The 18,567-nt window shown below is 44.7% G+C and overlaps 1 protein-coding gene across 3 annotated transcripts in view; it reads right to left on the bottom strand.

The window, feature by feature from the left end:
- GALNT16 (polypeptide N-acetylgalactosaminyltransferase 16) overlaps window positions 1-16,869 on the bottom strand; it is a 142,192-nt gene extending 125,323 nt beyond the window's left edge. The window contains exon 1 of one of the 3 annotated variants that reach the window (XR_008330024.1): window positions 16,118-16,508. Coding sequence is in view for 2 of the 3 variants with exons in the window: in XM_053385041.1 (XP_053241016.1) it covers window positions 16,118-16,315 (198 nt within the window). In the remaining variant the exon portion in view is untranslated. Of the gene's footprint in view, window positions 1-16,117; window positions 16,509-16,845 lie in introns of those variants that run through there. The other 2 variants (XM_053385044.1, XM_053385041.1) reach the window with 2 other exon arrangements.
- Between the last annotated feature and the right edge of the window lie 1,698 nt (window positions 16,870-18,567).

Here is an 18,567-nt window from a genome sequence, read left to right on the forward strand (position 1 = left end):
ATTTCTCAGTTGTTTACTTGCCAAAGATCTAGGACAGACCACCGCCTTCCGGAAATTCCTCCTGGACATCACTTCTGCCTAACCAGTAATGTCAGGGAGATCCCAGACATATGGCAGGCCTATATCATCAGCAGCATCCAGAGATGTAGGCTCTGAGGGCAGTGCTTTTTTTCTTTAAAAAAAAATGTTTTAACTCAAGAAGGTCACCATTTTATAGTTCAAACTGGGAAAAATAAATACAGTAAATGGACAAAAGTACCAAGATTCACAAAATGCCTAGGGGTATGCATCCCCGTGTCCCCCCAGAAAAAAGGCACTGTGAGCCCCCATTTAGGCAGACCAGAATGCTGCACAGTTTCCAACCTTTGCCAAAAGAAACTAAGCGTATCTGTTTACATAGATTAAATAAAAGGTTATAAAAGGGTAAATGAGACATTTTCATGGTATCTGTTAATGAGCTCCTGCCAAGATATTTTTAAAGCACAGTTCAAAATATTTTCCCACAACTCGAGGGAGCACGTTTTCTTATTTAGAGGACATAGATAGATCACACACCGCATCTCGCACCCATTATATTAAAATGCTTTAAAATGCCAAATCTTAATACACGCTCACAGCATTGCAGCATTCTGCTTTCAAGAAAACCAGAGAGTAAGCCAAATCACTACCTTGGCAAGGATGCAGTGATGCACACCAGCAATCGGCACGTATAGTGAGGACACGAATATTATGCCTTTCCAAAGGTGCAGCTGGAGGGCATGACACATCTGTGCTACACTAAATGCTCTGCGCTACAAGCATGAATGTTACTCCAGCTGACAAACTGCAACAAAATCCCTTCATTTATCGGTGCCAGATTCCATCTTGGATTGCTTTTAGAACTTCTGACAGGGGAAAGTCCCATCGATGCAGCTGTTTCCATCTCAATATTACAAAATGATGGAGGGAAGTACAGCTGCCAAATACCTCATTGTCACACAGCTATTAGAAGCTCAGAGGTTCAGGCCAGATTGCAGTCTAGCAAGCTTATACCAGGGATGCAGTCAAAAGGATGTTTAACTTCCCCATGCTGGAGATTTGGAGCGAGGCGCCATCACTCCTCATGATCCCTCACTCTCTTTCTCCTTTTCATTTCTATCAAGGAACAGCAGTCAGGGCCAGAACTAGGTCTCTTGGCACCTGGAGCAAACAGCATGAATTGCGGCCCTAAGCCAACCCCATATTTTGCAATGTAAAAAATTAACAACAGCTGTAATGAAATGATAAACAACAAGTCTATATCATTTAAATGGTTGTTTCAATTGTGGTAACATTACAAAAGCAATTAAATCAGGAACACGGAAACATAATCATTATTCCAATGTTTATTACATGAGCAGAAAATGTGTAAATATGTGGACTATTTATTAGCACATAATATTATTGACGAAATAACCAATAAAATAGGAAATAGAAGAAAAGAAAACCAGTGCCTCTACCTAGTCCTCTGCTAAGTCACTTGCTGGAGTCAATCCTTCCTCCCAAGGAGGCCCCTGCTCCTCAGAGGACCCCTGCCAATAGTGCTGTGTAGCAGCCAACAGAGTGCTCCACTTGCAACTTTGGACTTCCTGTCTAGTCCACCACCATCTTTGATTCCTAAGCCTTGGGCATCATGGGGGAGAATCAGGGATCAAAACAGAGCTTAATATGGGGTCACTGGAGGAGAGGCTTCTCTAAAATGAGGTTCCTCAGCCTTTGGACCAGTGTGGGTTTCTCCACGTCTTCAGTGGGAGTTGGGTGTTGTGTGAAGCCCCAAGTCTCTCTCTCTGAAGAGGTCTCTCCAAGGTCTGGGTCACTACAATGCATGAAATGTTGTTGTTGTTGTTTAGTCATTTAGTTGTGTCCGACTCTTCGTGACCCCATGGACCAGAGCACGCCAGGCACTTCTGTCTTCCACTGCCTCCCGCAGTTTGGTCAAACTCATGCTGGTAGCTTCGAGAACACTGTCCAACCATCTTGTCCTCTGTCGTCCCCTTCTCCTTGTGCCCTCCATCTTTCCCAACATCAGGGTCTTCTCCAGGGAGTCTTCTCTCCTCATGAGGTGGCCAAAGTACTGGAGCCTCAGCTTCACAATCTGTCCTTCCAGTGAGCACTCAGGGCTGATTTCCTTAAGAATGGAGAGGTTTGATCTTCTTGCAGTCCAAGGGCCTCTCAAGAGTCTCCTCCAGCACCATAATTCAAAAGCATCAATTAAATGCTTAAAGCATTAAATGTAAATGCTTTAAATTAAAGCATTAAATGTAAGTCTGCCTTTTTAAGACAGTTTGGAAACTTCAGTTAACACAAAATATGCCTCGAAAGGCGGAGATGATACCCATCTTCAAATATCTAAAGGGCTGTCACATGGAGGGTGGAACAAGCTTGTTTTCTCCTGCTCCAGAGTCTGGGATTTGAACCAATGGATCCAAGTTACAAGAAAGTAGATTTTTGACTAAACATCAGGAAGAACTTTCTGACAGTAAGAGCTGTTGGACAATGGAACAGACTCCCACAAGAGGTGGTGGACTCTCCTTACTTGGGGGTTTTAGCAGAGGTTGGAAGGCCACCTGTCATGTATGATTTAGTTGAGATTCCTGCATTGCAAGGGGTGGACTAGATGACTCTTAGGGTCCCTTGCAACTCTACAATTTTTATGGTTCTATGTTAACAACCTTGTAGCCCAGGACTTATGAGACTGAGTGTATAATGCCAACACCAGCCCCATTTTTTGCCGGTAGGCATATACACTTGGAAGTTGCCACAGCAATACTGACAGACAACACAGTCCAACTATGAAAAAAATGGCACTGACGTAAGGTGCCCTGAGAAGAGGGGCTTCAAATGGATATTCAGCCTTCAGGGTCTCTCAGAGGCTTTAAAAGGGCTTCCAGTATGTTTCCAAGCACAACTCAAAATGCTGATGCAAACCTCTGAAGTCCTAAAATAGCCTGGCATCAAGGTATTTGAAGGACTCTCACAAAAACCTTCCCATATTTTAAGATCTTCCTCAGAGGCTCTTCCCCAAGGACCTCCCTCTTCAAAGATTAGGTAGATGGCAGCTGGAGAAAGAGTTTCCTCAGAAACATGTGCCTGGTGTCATCATGGCTACTTTTCAGGTTTCAGATTGTGAGGCACATGAAGTATATTTTTGTTTTTATTATTCTATCAGTCTCTGGCCATCTTTTTAAGGGTTCTGTCTTAAAAGTGTTCTTTCAATCTGTGTTAAGGAGGGCAACCACAAGGAAAAGGGCCTTTTCCACAGCACCTCCCATCCTTAGCTATAGAATGTCCTCCTCAGAGAGACTCACCTGGTGCTTATATGTTATTGCCTTTTCTCTGGCCTTTAAAAATCTGTAGGCCCCTCCAGATCAGCATTTCATTGCTGGTGTATTCTACAGCATGTTCTCGACACAATAATAGTGCATTAATGGTGGACCTGCTTCCCAGTTGCTATCGCATTATTGCTGTCCCGGCCAGAGTGGCTATAGCACAGCAAAAGCGGGACAAGAAAAAACTGGACTTTAGCAAGAAGTTACAGGATATGCATTAGTTGGAAATGAATCAGTGTGACTCATCCAAAGCTTCTGCAGGTGCAAACAGTATTTAAAGTAGGATCATGTGTGTGACTTCCCCGAACGCATCAAGAGAACAAATCACAAGTTATTATGAACATGAAATAAAAAGGGTGTCTGGAGGAACCCCGTTAGCAAATTGGCTTAAAGTTGAACATTTTAACATTCATTATGGTGTCACTATATGATTCAACCTTGTGAAGAGGCTCTTTTGTTGCTCACCTCATTTTGATTGTTATGATTACAACTAAATCTGTTTTAATCCCCGTGGCTTATCTGCTGCTCTGTTTTATAGTGTGCTGTTATTTACTTTGGCGTTTTATTAGAGTTTTGTGATTTTATGGTGCTCCTCCCAGACAACTTTCATTAAGGGGCAAGCAATAAATATAATAAATAAATGCAGCTTCTGGTGCTGCTGTCTGTCTGATGTTATAGCTATTATTTTTAATTGTTTTCAGTGTTTTTATAGATTTCATTTATTGTTGTTATCTGCTGTAACCTGCCTTGGAAATGAGATGCTGGAAGGTGGGATACAAACACCCTAGATCAATAAGAGGACAAAACAAAATGACTGACCAGGCCACGTTCCAAGGATGGATTATGAAGCACTTACCAGACTCTAGAAAAGGTCCAGAATCTCACCTCATATTTTATATGCATTTTAATACACTTTCCTCATAAACCCAAGGCATCTTACATGTATAATAAAAACAATAATGATGTGCCAAAGCAATAATAAAAATATTATAAAATCTTGAGGAAGGGGGTCAACTCTTGCTTTATGAAGGCTTCTGGGGCTTAATTTAAAACAGAGGTTTCAAGGGTAGGACTCAAAACCTATGTCCAGTTCTATGACTCAGCTTGAAGAAAGCTGTTAAGCACATGCAGAAAAACATGCTCTTGTCTTTGGGGGACCACAGTCAGCTCACACACATCTGGGATTGCAAAAGTAAACCAGAGTGTGGACCCTCCTGGCACTCTTGAGCTCCAATTCTTCATATCTTAGAGTACTGCCAGACAGGAGGCTTAATATTGTATGAGTCATTAAGGTATCATAAATGAGTTATTGGCAACAGGGTTCCCTCCCCCCCCCCAAAAAAATAAAACCTTATTCAAGTTTTCCTGGAAAGGGTAAATCCAGATTAAATGGGGAGAAACTGCAGACTGGCAATTTGATGTTGTTGTGTGGAAGGTGCAAAATAAAAATAAAAATTGTTGGATGAAGAGCACCCACCACACAGTAAACAGCTGCCTGGAAGCATTCTTAGATATAAAGTACTGCTTCTTCTTTTCCTACAGTGCAAAGGCTTTCAAGAACTTGATTTCTCACCAACTTTTAGCTGAAATATACATATATTATTTTCTGTCATACCTGAAGAGAAACACACAGATATATCTCACTTCTAAATAGCTCCTGCCGCCCCAATGCTTGGGTTAGTTTAGCTCATGTCGTACCACTTTCCTGGAAAGATAGGGCAGAACATATTGGTTGCCTTGCCTTGGCTCCTCAGCATTAATACCTCACAGCTGATTTGATTTTATCCTCCAGTTTCCAGGAAGGGGGGAGAAGGGGATGACCAAAGCCGCAGTAGCTTTGAAGGGGTTTGAAGCAGACAAGATATGTGTTCTACTTGAATTTCACATATACAGACTTTAAAATTCACATTTATTTGCTGTTCAGTTGTTTATCCCATGGCATCCTGCCCTTCCACGGAGCCAAGAAACTCATCTTCCATACAACGCTCACAGCCCAGCTCTAACCACAACACTCGCTTGCAAATCAGATCTGCACCCTGTATTTCAAAATTGTTAATGGCATTGTTGAGATCTGGTTCTCATCCTATCTTTTTTTTCAGAGAAACGGAAAGAAAACCTGAACAACTGACCCAGTTCAGCTTTGTTGTTATAGTTGTTGTTTTTCAGATTAAACATCCCTGCACTTTTTCACAGGCCCTGCAGGTTTGCCTCCCTCTTTCCTCCTTATACGAAGTCACTTGAGCAATTTCTATTGCCAGTTTCCACTTTTTCAATGCGTGCAAATGTAGGTGTCAGGGAACTGCCATCGGAGCCAAGAGTGGAGGTAAGGCTCCCCAACGATGCAGGAGAAGGGACCAGCAGGGAGAGAGAGAACACTTCCTTTGGGGAAGGAAATTGGCGTGACACCAGGAAGAAAGGGGAACAGGGAAGGACTTCGGAGAGATGGCTCCAAGACTCTTCCACAGAGACCAGCGGGGAGAGCCCAGGACCTCCGCTGGCCACGCCCATTCTGCGCAGAAGACTTCCGCGCAGGGAGGCTAGGCGGAGACTTGGCGTCAAAGAGCTTTTATGTTGGAAGAAGTTCAGGAAACGCCCACTGACGGATTCTGCCAGTGACTGAGACAGACGCGGAATCAGGACTGCCCAGCCAGGGAAAGGTTTAGCCAGACAACCGTTGCCTAGAGCAGCAGCCCCCTTACGCACGAGCAACCCCAATTCCCTTTACAGTAGGGTTGGCCTTTTTCAAAAACCAGAAACCAGGAAGACCCGCAAATTGTTGAGCTTTTCTCGACAAACCCCAAAGTGCCACCTTTCGGAATGCCAATTCCGCCTTTGAAATCCCAGTAATGTCTGGGAAAATCCGAGCCTATGGCAGACCTAGCAAATGTTGCATCTTAACGAAAAAACATCTCAGGAAAAAAACAAACCATGAAAGCTTGACTACAGAGCACTTCAAGACCTGAAGGAAAAAAGAAGGCAGATCTCAATGGTCTGAAGTCTAGTTATTCTTTCATAAACTATTATTTCAAGCCACTTTCGTGGAATCTGGAGAAAGAGATTTGCTGAGTTTTAAAAACTGCAGTCCAGATCTGAAAGTGCAACAACTGCTTTACTGTTTTGGCCAATACAAAATTAAAAGAAATATTAAGTCTGGGGTGATTTTTTTTTAAGAAAGCTTTTCATCCACTTGATATTGCTGAATCAGTACATACACCAAACTAGATCCAGCTGGTACAGGAGTCCCACCCACACATTACTTGTGTGATGGCGCTCCACACAATTAATGGGAAGCAGAGCTGCAAGACTGAACCTTCCACTGACACCATGCACCACCATGCCTTATCCCGCTCCCACAACTTCCAGGCATGCATTGAACATTGGGGACTGAGCAGGGGGAAAGCCTGTGGCTTCCCTGCTTGAGATGTCCACACCACCCGGAGATCTACAGATGAAGGATGGTATACAAATTTCAACCATCATCACCATCATCATCCACTGGCCCTCCAGATGGCCTGCTGGACTGCAACTCCTATTATCCCTGAGCACTGGCCAAGCTGGCTGTAGCTGATGGGAGGTAGAAGGCAAATCTGGAGAGCTTCAGGTTAGCCAGACCCGCTGCAAAATTTCCCCTTTTTCATCAAGCAGCCCTTTGCTGTTTTCCCCTGGAGTGACTTTTCTGACTGGCTGATACTTTCTCTAGCTTTTTTTTTAACCTTATTTTGCTATGATTGTGGAGTTTCCCACACATACTCAGAACCATGCTGAAGATGCTGAAAAAGCTTACAGCTACTTTTAAATATATACGTATATAAATATTCTAGTCCATATAGGGTGGGTCTATTGTTATCTTTCCTCTGGTCTGTAAGTGCTCTGTGTGCAGGAAGCTTTTAGACGGGGTAACACTCACAATCTTCAACCTATATACTGAATAGCACCATCCTAGAAACTGTGTAATTCATCTGCATTCGAGTATAGATAAATACATCTGCTCCTACATACACACATATTGCCATGGCAGACCACCTTCCTGGGCCTGACTCACCACTTCCAACTTGAGAAGACTCTCGGTGGAGTGTTTATTTTTAAGAGGGAAGGAATTCATGCATGCATGCCATAAGATTGTTTCCCAGCTTCCATTGTTGCTTTTCATACCTCTTGCTAGAAGGGGATTTTTCACAACTGATGCTGGGGGTGCCTTTTAGACTGGAATGTGTCTCATGTGAATGTTTGTAACGAGAAACAGAAAGCGGAAGAATTCGTTTTAGCTGCAATGCGACTTTGCAAGTAAGTCCACACAGGTTATTATCCCCCAGCTCATTAAAAAAGCAACAGCACTTAGCCCCCTCGCACTGTGTGGCCTAGCTCAGTAGCAGAGCATATGATCTGCACATGGAAGAATCCAGGTTCAACCAGGGCACTTCCAGGTAGGGCTGGAAACACACCTGATTGAAGTGCTGGAGAAACAGTGCCAGTCAGAAGAGACAAGACTGAGGTATGTAGATGGGCCTATGATCTATCTTTGTATAAGGCAGCTTCCTGCACAGGTTCTTGCACATTGATGCCCCCCCCCGGGCCAGATGGAGGTGATTCTTCTGGTCGCCTGGATGTGATTCTTAATCACCGTAGGTAACCAGACAGGTGACTCTTGAGAAGCCTGTGCAGTTCAAACTAAGGAGGCGAGAAGTGCCAAAAGCAAGGAAAGCATCACTTGAACGAATAGTGAGGCTACGGTTACCAAGCAGCCAAACTGGTTGCCTGCCAGGTAACCAGCACTGGGCACAGAAAAACTAGTACATTCCTGGTTCTGCCATGCCAGTGTTCTTTTCAATAGGAATTTTCACTGGAGTAGGGAATGAACTCTAAAGGACACTAGGCAAAGAAGCACTTTCAACCTGTATCCACTACCTGGCAAGATGTCTTCAGAAGAACAAAAGGCTAAGGAGTAAACCCTACATAAATGCAGAGCGGAGTCCCTAAGATGGTTGGATGGCACCTTGTACGCCTCCTTCCGGCAACTCCTGCAGCCAAGCTGGTGCCAAATGTATTGCTCTGCTTTCCTTTGGACCACAGCAGCAAGGCCGAGACAGGGGTCTTGTCATTTGGGCAGGCCAGGACCTCCATACACACTGCCCAAGCTTGCACCCCAAGAAGGTCCTTTCAGTGCTGCTAACGAAGCAGTTTAACATAACCTCCAGAGGCACACTCTAATGTCTCTTTAGACAAGACAGATGCCAACAACAGCACCGCTACTCCTAAAACTCACTGGCTCCAGACTAACAGTGCAATCCTAACTATGTCTACTGAGAAGTAAGTCCAATTGAATTCAAAGGGGCTTACTCCCAGGTACCAAGGGGTTAGGATCTCAACTCCAAATTCAAAGCTGTTCTCGGGCCTTATGACCCATCAAAAACAGGAAAATTGGGCATAGAACTGGCTGCTTGAACAGTGATTGGCTCTTGCATTCTAGTAAATCCTCTCCTATTGTTCTGTAGATCTGCTAGTTTATTAAGGGAACTGGAGCAAGACCAGTTTGCAGGAATTGGGAAGTTATTTACACACTTAATCTGTAGACTAGGAAAAAAATGGGGCAGGGGAATACAATATACACTATGAGAATCCACAAAGCAGATGAAAGCAGTCTCTTTCTTTCACTCCCACTTGACCTCCAAGGTACTCTCTTATTTACTACGTATTTAGCAAGGCAGACAGAGATGACTTCCAGACAATCGATTTATTGAGCATTTATCCTGATTTGTTCGCACAAAGTTTGTGGGGAAGTTATACAAGGGCGGCTGTTTATTGAGCAGCCATCCCGATTTCCTTGTAGGGAAGTTATATGACATTGTATGCAGCAATTGTCATCCCCCATTTTCCAGTGCATTTTCCCATTGCTTTCCTTACTGCAAAAAAATTCAGATTCTTTTTCTGAGAAGAGGATTTGTTGTATAAGAATGCCAAACCCATTTTAACAACCTGAATCTGCCAGAATTCACTTAAGTCCTACCCAGAAAATAGTGGCAGTCTGGAAGTGCCCTTGTAGTCTTTGGCCCCTACCCTGCTTCCCTCTCCCTCCCTGGGCTTATTGCCCATTCATTCAAATTTGTTTGCATGGAGGTTATACAATGTCTATCCTTTACTGAGCATTCATTCTGATTTGTTTACGGGGAGGTTATATGGCAATGAGTAATCATCCCATTGCACAGACACCATATATCTTCCTATCAATCAATCAATCAATCAATCAAGTATCTAACAATTTTTTAACTGCATTTCCCCTTCACTTTCCTAGCCACAAAACCCTCAGGTTTTTTTTAAAAAGTGGATTTGTTGCACCAGAGTGACAGAACACTTAAATCCGCTTTAATTGCACAAACCTATATTTTCAGTATACGACTGATTTAATTTCTCGCGCAAAACACTGACAGCCTGGAGGCGACCCCAGACTCTTTCCCATCCACCTCCTATTCGAAGAGAGAAAGTACTCAAGTGGGCAGTTAATAGCTCATAAAGCTTTCATCACATTTAACATTCAGGAATCAGAGTGGGCAGAAGAGCAAAGAGACCCTGCTCAGAGCTAGAAAAAAAAGTCGGGAACAGCAGCTTTTCTTTCTAGTCTGTTACTGGGGTCCTTTCTATGCGATGCTCTGAACACTGGAGGGGGCAGTGTGAAAAGGGCAGTGGTGGGTTTGAGTTCACTTAGAAGGGACGGGCTCTATCCTGCCTCTGCTCCCTGACCCATCACAGCTCCATGTTAGAGCTTAGGCAGAAGGTCCCAGATTCAATCCCACACAGGGTCTGGAAAAGTTCCTGCCTGAAAACCTACACTGCCCTCAGTGCTCACAATTGATGGACCAGTGGTCTCATCCATTCATTATAAGGCAGCTTCCTATGTTCCACCAAAATATATGTTCGGCCAGTTTTTGCTTTGCCTCTGCTTGTCCATGATCGGACCCCTGGCCTCCTCCAGAGGGTCAGTCTTTTTGAATTAGAAATTAGCCACCCTGTCTAAAGGCCCAGCTGCACTCTAACACCAATCTGAATAGCAATAACTCCCCCACAAAAATATTGGGAACTGTAGTTTGCTATGGGTGCTGAAAGTTGTTGGAAGACCCCTATTCCCCTCACAGAGCTATAATTTCTAGTGTTCACTAAGTAGAGGGATTGACTGCTAACCTGTCTGGAGAGATATTGGGGTTCAACACCCAACGCCCTGCAGGTTCAGCCTATAAGACCAAGAGACAAACTGTCAGGCATTTATTTAGGCATTGCAAGACCAGCGTGGCATAACCTCAACCAGCAAATAGATTAGGGGTGGACTGACAATTGCAGTCTGGATCTTATTGGCCGTCCTGGTTGAACCCACAGGTATTGAACGTCAACATTTCCCCAACAAAACCACTCTGAAACTGCAGCTCTGCAAAGGGAACAGGGGGCTCCTGGCAACTCACAAAACCCTTAACAGACTACAGTTGTCAGGATTCTTTGGAGCAAGACGTGGCCTTTTAAGTGGAATGATACTGCTTTAAATGTAGTGCAGATGGGGCCTGAGACTGGGATAAGAGAGTCTGGGATTCACACCAATACGGAAGTGTGAACAGAACAAGTACCTGATGTGTTGAGTTCTCAAAACATGAAGATATCTCTACTGCCCATTCCAGAAAAACAGAAGACAAAGGTGCCATTCCTTCCCCATCTGTTCTGTTCTGCTCACTTGCCTTCCTGCTTCGAGATTTGCTCTCCAGCCTATCCACTTTCCCCTCCACATCAAGCAATCTGGTGACCAATGGAGCTGCTTGTTATTCACATTACATCCCAGTACAGTCCCATTACCAACTCACTACATTGCCAAATCAATAAAAGCACAACTGCTTGAGGTCATGGCAGCAGGAATATGGCTTTTTTATTGGCTTGGTGCTTATAGACCAATAGCTCTAACATCTGTCGTTATGAAATGTTTTGAGAGATTGGTGCTAGATCATATTAAGGCTGGTCTTCCATCCACTCTAGACCCGTTCCAGTTTGCATACAGAAGAAACAGATCTACTGATGATGCTATTTCCATCGCTGTCCATACTGTACTGAGTCATCTAGAACGACAGGGAACCTACGCAAGGCTGTTGTTTGTGGACTACAGTTCTGCCTTCAATACAATTCTGCCAGACAGGTTATTTCTTAAAATGACCAACTTGGGTATACATCAGAAGATCTGTCTGTGGGTAAGGAATTTCCTGACTGATAGGCCGCAGACAGTGAGAATGGGACCTCACTATTCTTCTACTCTAGTGTTAAGCACAGGAGCCCCTCAGGGATGTGTGCTAAGTCCCTTTCTCTATTCCCTGTACACATTTGATTGCACCCCACTGTATAAGTCCAACACAATCATCAAATTTGCGGATGATACAACGGTGGTGGGGCTCATTAGTGAGAACAATGAGACTGCTTATAGGAAAGAAGTACAGGGGTTAATTCAATGGTGTAAAGAAAACAATCTTATGCTTAACACCAAAAAAACCAAAGAACTCATAATTGACTTTAGGAGAAAGAAAAGTGTATTTTTACCATTGCACATAAATGGCGAGGAGGTGGAGAGGGTTGGTAGTTTTAAATACCTGGGCATTTATATCTCTGAGGACCTCTCATGGACTGCAAATATTAATATGGTTGTGAGGAAGGTGCAGGGGAGGTTGTATTTCCTGAGAATGCTCAGGGGACTGAATCTATCTCAGCACCTACTTCTGTCCTATTATCACAGTACCATTGAGAGTGTCTTAACCTATAGTGTATTATCGTGGTATGGGAGCAGCTCTGAAACGGATAAAAAAGCTTTACAGAGAATAATTAAAATTGCCCAGAATGTTATTGGGCTCCAACTACCAACCCTGGATGAGATCTTCACGTCTCGCACTTTGAAGAAGTCACACAATATCCTGAGAGATCCCACCCATCCTGCTCACAACTTCTTTGAACTGTTGCCTTCGGGCAGAAGATATAGGACAATGAAAACACGAACCACACGCCTTCTGAATAGTTTCTATCCAAGAGCTCTGATTGCACTAAATAATGATCTTAGGGCCAGTTGCAAGAAATAGCAAGCAGGAAGTAGGAAGGAATGAGATAGGTTTTAGGTTATGTTATGCCTTTAAATAGGTTATGTTATATTCTGGATTATGTTATGTTTTATAGATTATGTCTGAATAGGATGAGAATGTTGGAGATACGTGCAAATGTGTATGTGAACCCGGTCTTTGGGTGGGTGTTTGATTTTCGTTGTTGTGTATACTGTGTATATATGGACAATGACAATAAATTTATCTTATAGCGGTAGTAGACAATGTTGTGGAAACTATGCCGTGTATGCACTGGGGGGGGGGCGGTGACAGCCATCTGAAAAAGAGTGTATCTCTCCAGCCTGCTTCATTAAATAAAGTGATCGCTGGTCAAGTTCAGAAAGAATATATCACCAAGACTGCATAACAGAGAATATGTTGCTACATACTTCAAAACCATCCCTATTTCTGCCCCCCCCCCAATGAAGCAAGTATGAGGAGCAGGCATACCATCAACTCAGATACTTAAGGGAGTGAGGAAAAAGGTGGAAATGTCTCTGTTTCAATAGGTGTGAAGAGTAAACCCTGCTTACATCCAGCAATAATCTTACTACTACATCTTACTACATTTGCAAAATTATTCTGCCAACGCTATTCTATTTTGCCTAAACTTAAAAGAACACTCACATGCAACTGAACCTTTTGCATGCTTCTGTGCAGTCCATGTAGGAATAACAACATAACCCTTTGCACCACCTTCCATCCAAAATCTTCAGAGAAATATTACAGCCATCTACATGAAATATAAACCATTCCTGTGTCATGCAGTATATATTGCTTTGCTGCCTGGTTCTGAACACAAAAATAAATGGAGGCGCAATTGTTTCCCAAGGTTGGTGGGTGTTCCTCAAGAATATACCAAAGGGCTAAAAAATGCTACATTTGTGTTCCATGGAAGTGCATGTGCTAAATCCTTAGACCACAATAGTACCACGTTCCTGGATATATGATGATAGCAATAGAGGGAAATCATCATAGCATATAATGTACTATGGAACCCAAGTGTTTGGAACATTAAAAACAATGCCCCAGAGTTTATTAGACCCATTCTACAGCTGAGACTCAGCAAGGAAGGCAGCCCCATCCTTGCCACTGACAAGACTAAGACCCAAGACTCCTAAGTATCCAGGGCTTTCACTTTTAAGGCCCACAATGGGTTTTCATTTCTTTTATTTCACATTCATCTCTTCATCCAGGAAATAATTTGATACACAGATTAAATGACGTACTGCAATTTCTAAAGTGCTTTTAAGCCAGGTCATCCCAAAAATGTTCTGTTAGTTTTATTAAAATGTATTTCTTTTATCTTAGGATATCTTCCAGCCTGAACAAGAGGCAGTTTCTCTGGCAGAGGGAAGCCTTCATCTAGCAGAGATGAAAGGCTTCTATGATTTTCCTTCACACGAGGGAGAGCAGGAGCCTCCTCTCATCGCAAGAGCGTGATGGGAGGGTCACTAAGAGCAAAGTGCAGCTCTTTGCAAAGGAGACTGTTGATACAGTACCCTGTACAACAGACAGAATCCAGAGGCTGCCAGCTAGTTTGAATGTATGCATAGAATTTTGCACAGAAAGAATATGCAAAAGACTACCGTCCTTTAAGCCTCCTACTGTGGGAACCAAGAATGCCTCATCATAGTTTTGACCACTGGGCAAGCAGGGATTCTAGTGCTTTGAACAAGTGAAGCTGTGGTTTGACTTAGTTTGCACATTCATATCTTTTTGCCATTGTGACAGCTAGTCCTGTATGCTCAGCTTAAACATGTAGGAACTGTTAGTGGGTTTTCTCTGAGGGCATCTTCACACATTACAAATGAAGCAGTTTCCTATTTGTGATGTGGCGGTTAGAGTGTTGGACTTAGCCATGAAGCTCACTAGATGACCTTGACCAGTGTGTGTCCCCCTACTCTCTCTCTCTCTCTCTCTCTCTCTCTCAGCCTCCTCAACTTCACAGGGTTGTTGTGACTCAAGGAAAAAGCAGAGGGGATGGAACAATGTCTGCTACCTTGAGCTCCGAAGAGAAGTAGAGATATAAATGTCGTGATTACATTTATATCCTGTGCTATCTATCCTGGATGACAGCCTCTTTCCAGAGTACCAGGCAGGTGACTTTCCCAGCCCTGCCACCTCTTTTTTACTTTAACTGGAGATGCTAAGAATTTAACATGGAACCGTCTGCATGCAAAGCACACTGCTGAGTTACAGGGTCCTCTCTGCTACTGAGGAGCAGAGGAAAAAAAGGAGCTGTGTGACTCATCCATCGCACGCACAATGAGATCTGTAAATCTTGGGACACTCTGGAGCTCATGGCTGGTGAAAACTGTAAGCCCTATCTCACACATCTCAGTAGAAGTGAGAAAAGAAGAAATCCAAATCAACTGGCTAGCCCCTCTTTTTTTTCTCTTGGTATGAACTAATACCCAGCCCATTTGATGGCCACTTTTGACATGAATGTTACTAGTGAATATGCCTGATGTCAGACCCTTGTTCATCTGGTTCCCCACTACTAACAACGCCAAAAGCACCAGCATGAGGACCTCACCTTGCATCAGGCGGACTTTCATGCACCCCGGTCTAGCAAGGCACAGGATCCCTCTCTCCTTTGGCGGCCACATTGCTAGCAGCGATGCAGAGCCCCAGGCGACTCCCACATCTGGAATCGCAGCTTGCAAAGGAACATCCCAACTGGCCCTTAAGGACCCAACATTTCACAGCTGGGGAAGCCAGCCAAATCGAAGTATTGCCAATTTTGACATGACAGCCTCTCCTGCCTGCAGACACACAGATGCCTCTTTCATCTGCCAGAGAAGCAGGAGCAAGACTTCCATCAGCCCCTCCAAGCTGCTCACACCGAACGCAAGAACATCACCATCCCTCCTCGCCAGTCCTTAACAGGTCAAAGACCCTAGAATCCGCACAGGCGCCTTCTTTCTGTGAGCCACTTACTCCAGCTCCATTTGCAACAGGCGCCCTCCTCAATATTTATGATTGCATTTATCTCTCGCTTTCCGCGAGGCGCCTCAAAGGCGGCGCACAAAAGACGTGCATCTTTCGCAATGGCCGGATCCGGATTGCAAAGCCACCTCTTCCCCGGGGCTTGCTGCTCCCTCCCGCTTCCTCTCCTCCCCCCCCCCACCGCTCTTTAGCCAGAAAAGAAATCCCGTTGTTCTTAGCCAGAGGAGCTGACCCCGGGGGCAACTCGGCGGCCAAGGCTCCCCGCACTTTCCGGAGGGAGCTTTCTGCTCTCCTCGCGCCACTCCGTAGCTCTTCCCCGATTGTAAATGCTGCCATGGTTACCCAAGCAAGAATGCGAGAATAAATACAAAAGCCCGCCATGCAAAGGCAACTCTTCCTCCGCTTTCGTTTCCCGCTCCTCCATCTCCCAACCCCCTCGCAATCCATTCAAGCAGCCGCTGCCAATCTCTCCGCAAGCGAGCTTAATGCTCCGGCGGCGCCGAGCATCCCTCGCGCTCCCTGCGCAGTCGAGCAGCAGCAGCAGCCGCCGGAGCAGCAACCCGAAAGCGAGCTGCGCCAACGCGATTGCGCCGCGCTCGTCGGCGCGGAGGGTTTGCTGCTGCTGCTGATGCTGCCGCTGCTGCTGCGAGGATGAGGATGAAACCAAAGGTCACCCCCCCTCTGGAAGATCACCGTGCCACACACACTTACGATGAGGGGGATAGTCCTCTCTTCTTTGTGGATCTCGACTTTGCCCGTGGATCTCTGCCCATTCCTGCCGCCGCCGCTGCTCGGCGATCGGCTGGATGCTGCTGAATGAGGCTTGTTGTCCTGCCACAAGTAATAGAAAGTGCCCAGGATCCAGGCTACGGTCAGGATGGCGATGGCATTAGCCCGGATCCTCCTCATGCTGAGAGACCCGGAGTAAACTGAGGAAGAGGGATCTGGGGGTGGGGATCAGATGTAGGAGAGGTGCGGGGGGTGGGGTGGAGAAGAGACTGATTGGGGGGAGTGGTGATAGGATATTCTCTCTCTCTCTCTCTCTTTCCCTCTTATTTGGCTGGCTCGTACAGTCACAGCTGTTTGTTTTAGCTCTTGTCTCACTGCTCAGTCCTGCAGAGCGAAGAGAGCGAGGGAGCGAGCGAGAGCTCTTCAGGGTCCTAATGCCCTTTACAGCAGCTACATTTTTTTATATATTATCATCCCTTAACAGCCCATCCTACAGGGGACAATCTAGCTTTGCATTTCCGACTGGCTCAGAGGGACAGGACCCAGCATTTATGTCCTCCCGTTTATTTATTTTTTTAGCACCTGCCTTTGACATTTTAAAGAAGGGGGCATATTTTCCTTTGTGCGTTGTATTTTGGGGGAGCTTTGTGATAGTTTCAAGGCCCCGTGGGGGAGGGGAGGGTGCAAAGAGCGCAGTGGGCTTTACTTACCGTACTCATAAAGCAGCAGGAAGCGGTTCATTCGTTGGTCGCCAAAGGGAAAAAGCATACTATAAGCCTGAGTAGCGCTGCTCCTCGTTTGTGAACACAAATTTGACACTATTTGCATGCAGTTAGTTCTAAATCTGGTGCTGCTGGACATGTTGCATTTCCCAGCATGCCAGGGGCTGCAAGACAGATCTTGCCCAGCAAACCCAAATATTTAAAATCATAGAATCTATAGAGCTGGAAGGGTCCTGGGGGGTCATTCAGTCCAACCCTCTACAATGCAGGATTCAAGTCCAGCATCCCTGGCAGATGTCTGACCACCCTGTGCTTAAATAGTGAAGGGCAGCCCACCACCTCCCAAGGTAGTCTTCCATTGCAAAACAAATAATTATAAAGTGCCTCCTAACATTTCACTGATATCTGGATATCTGCTTCCCTGCAATCCACCCAATGCCTGGAACAACAGATATTAAGCCTCAGTGCTTTTTTCCTTTAAAAATTCTGCCCCTCAATGAGGCCAAACTTAGAGTCACAAAATGTTTATGGGTATGTGTACCGTACCCCCAGAAAAAAGCACTGATAAGCCTATTCCATCTTCTTGCATGCCAGTCCTTTCAGATATTGGAAGGCTGCCATCATGCCCCCTTAATCTTGGTTCTCAGACCCCTTATCATCCTAGCTTCTCTTCTCTGGCCACAGGAGATTTGAAAACATGAGAGATTGTGGGGAGGGATTTTGCCTCTTGGAAGATGAATCATGCAGAAAGCCTTGCCGTCACACTTTTGATGTGCCCTTGCAACCCCAACATCTAAAAAAATAAAATAAATAAATACCAGAACTGCTGTTCTCACCAAGGTAACAAGAGCATCTGGGTAAAACAACACTATTGGGGGGGGGCCTGTCTCTTGCAGCCTGGTTTTAAATTAATGGTTTGTCATTGATAAATGCATTTAGAATTCCAGCCCTGGATTTCTGCAAAGAGGATGAAAGTGAAATCTTGATGTCCCTTGAAATTATGTACGTTATGACCATGGAAAATCTAGCCATCCTGCTAGAATGAAAAAGCACCAGACAGGTATAAAAATGTCCTTTGAAAGGGAACAGAACATGACCGTGTTGCAGACAGAATGGCCCCTGTTAACTTTTGTGAGCAATTGTGGTATTGATGATTCAGTAGGAATGATTCAGACTCCTGTCTCAGCTAGAATTGACTACGCAAACAAACACCCCAGGAGGATGACATTAGATGGAGAGTGGCAGGGAGAGAGGAGTTCTGGTGGATCCTTGTATTCATAAAACTTCTGTTACACCTACTAGGAAACAAGGAGTCAGTCTGAACATCCTAGTCAAATGCGATTGAGTTGGGCTGTGCAAGTTCTAGATGCTTAGCTCAACTCCTTTGCCCAAAAGACTTTGGTGGGAGCTGCTGCTTCCTAGCAGCAACAACAACAAAAGGGAGGGAGCTAAGGATGGAGAAATGAAATGCATCCTGGTTATTCCTGGTTCCATATGGACACTCTGTACTTTTTGCTCCTATACTAGATGAGAGTGTGTCTTTATTATGATAATCTTTTGATAGCTTCTTCAGGCTACAAAGTAGAAATTTTTTTAAATATATGTATCAGAATCCACTAAAACAGGGGGGTGGAACACCAGTTGTTGTTAGAGACCAGCTCCCATCATCCCTGTCCTATGGCCGCACTGATTGGGGCTGAAGGGAGTTGG

Source organism: Podarcis raffonei, chromosome 1 (assembly GCF_027172205.1).
Source record: "Podarcis raffonei isolate rPodRaf1 chromosome 1, rPodRaf1.pri, whole genome shotgun sequence".
Classification (NCBI taxonomy): Eukaryota; Metazoa; Chordata; class Lepidosauria; order Squamata; family Lacertidae; genus Podarcis; species Podarcis raffonei.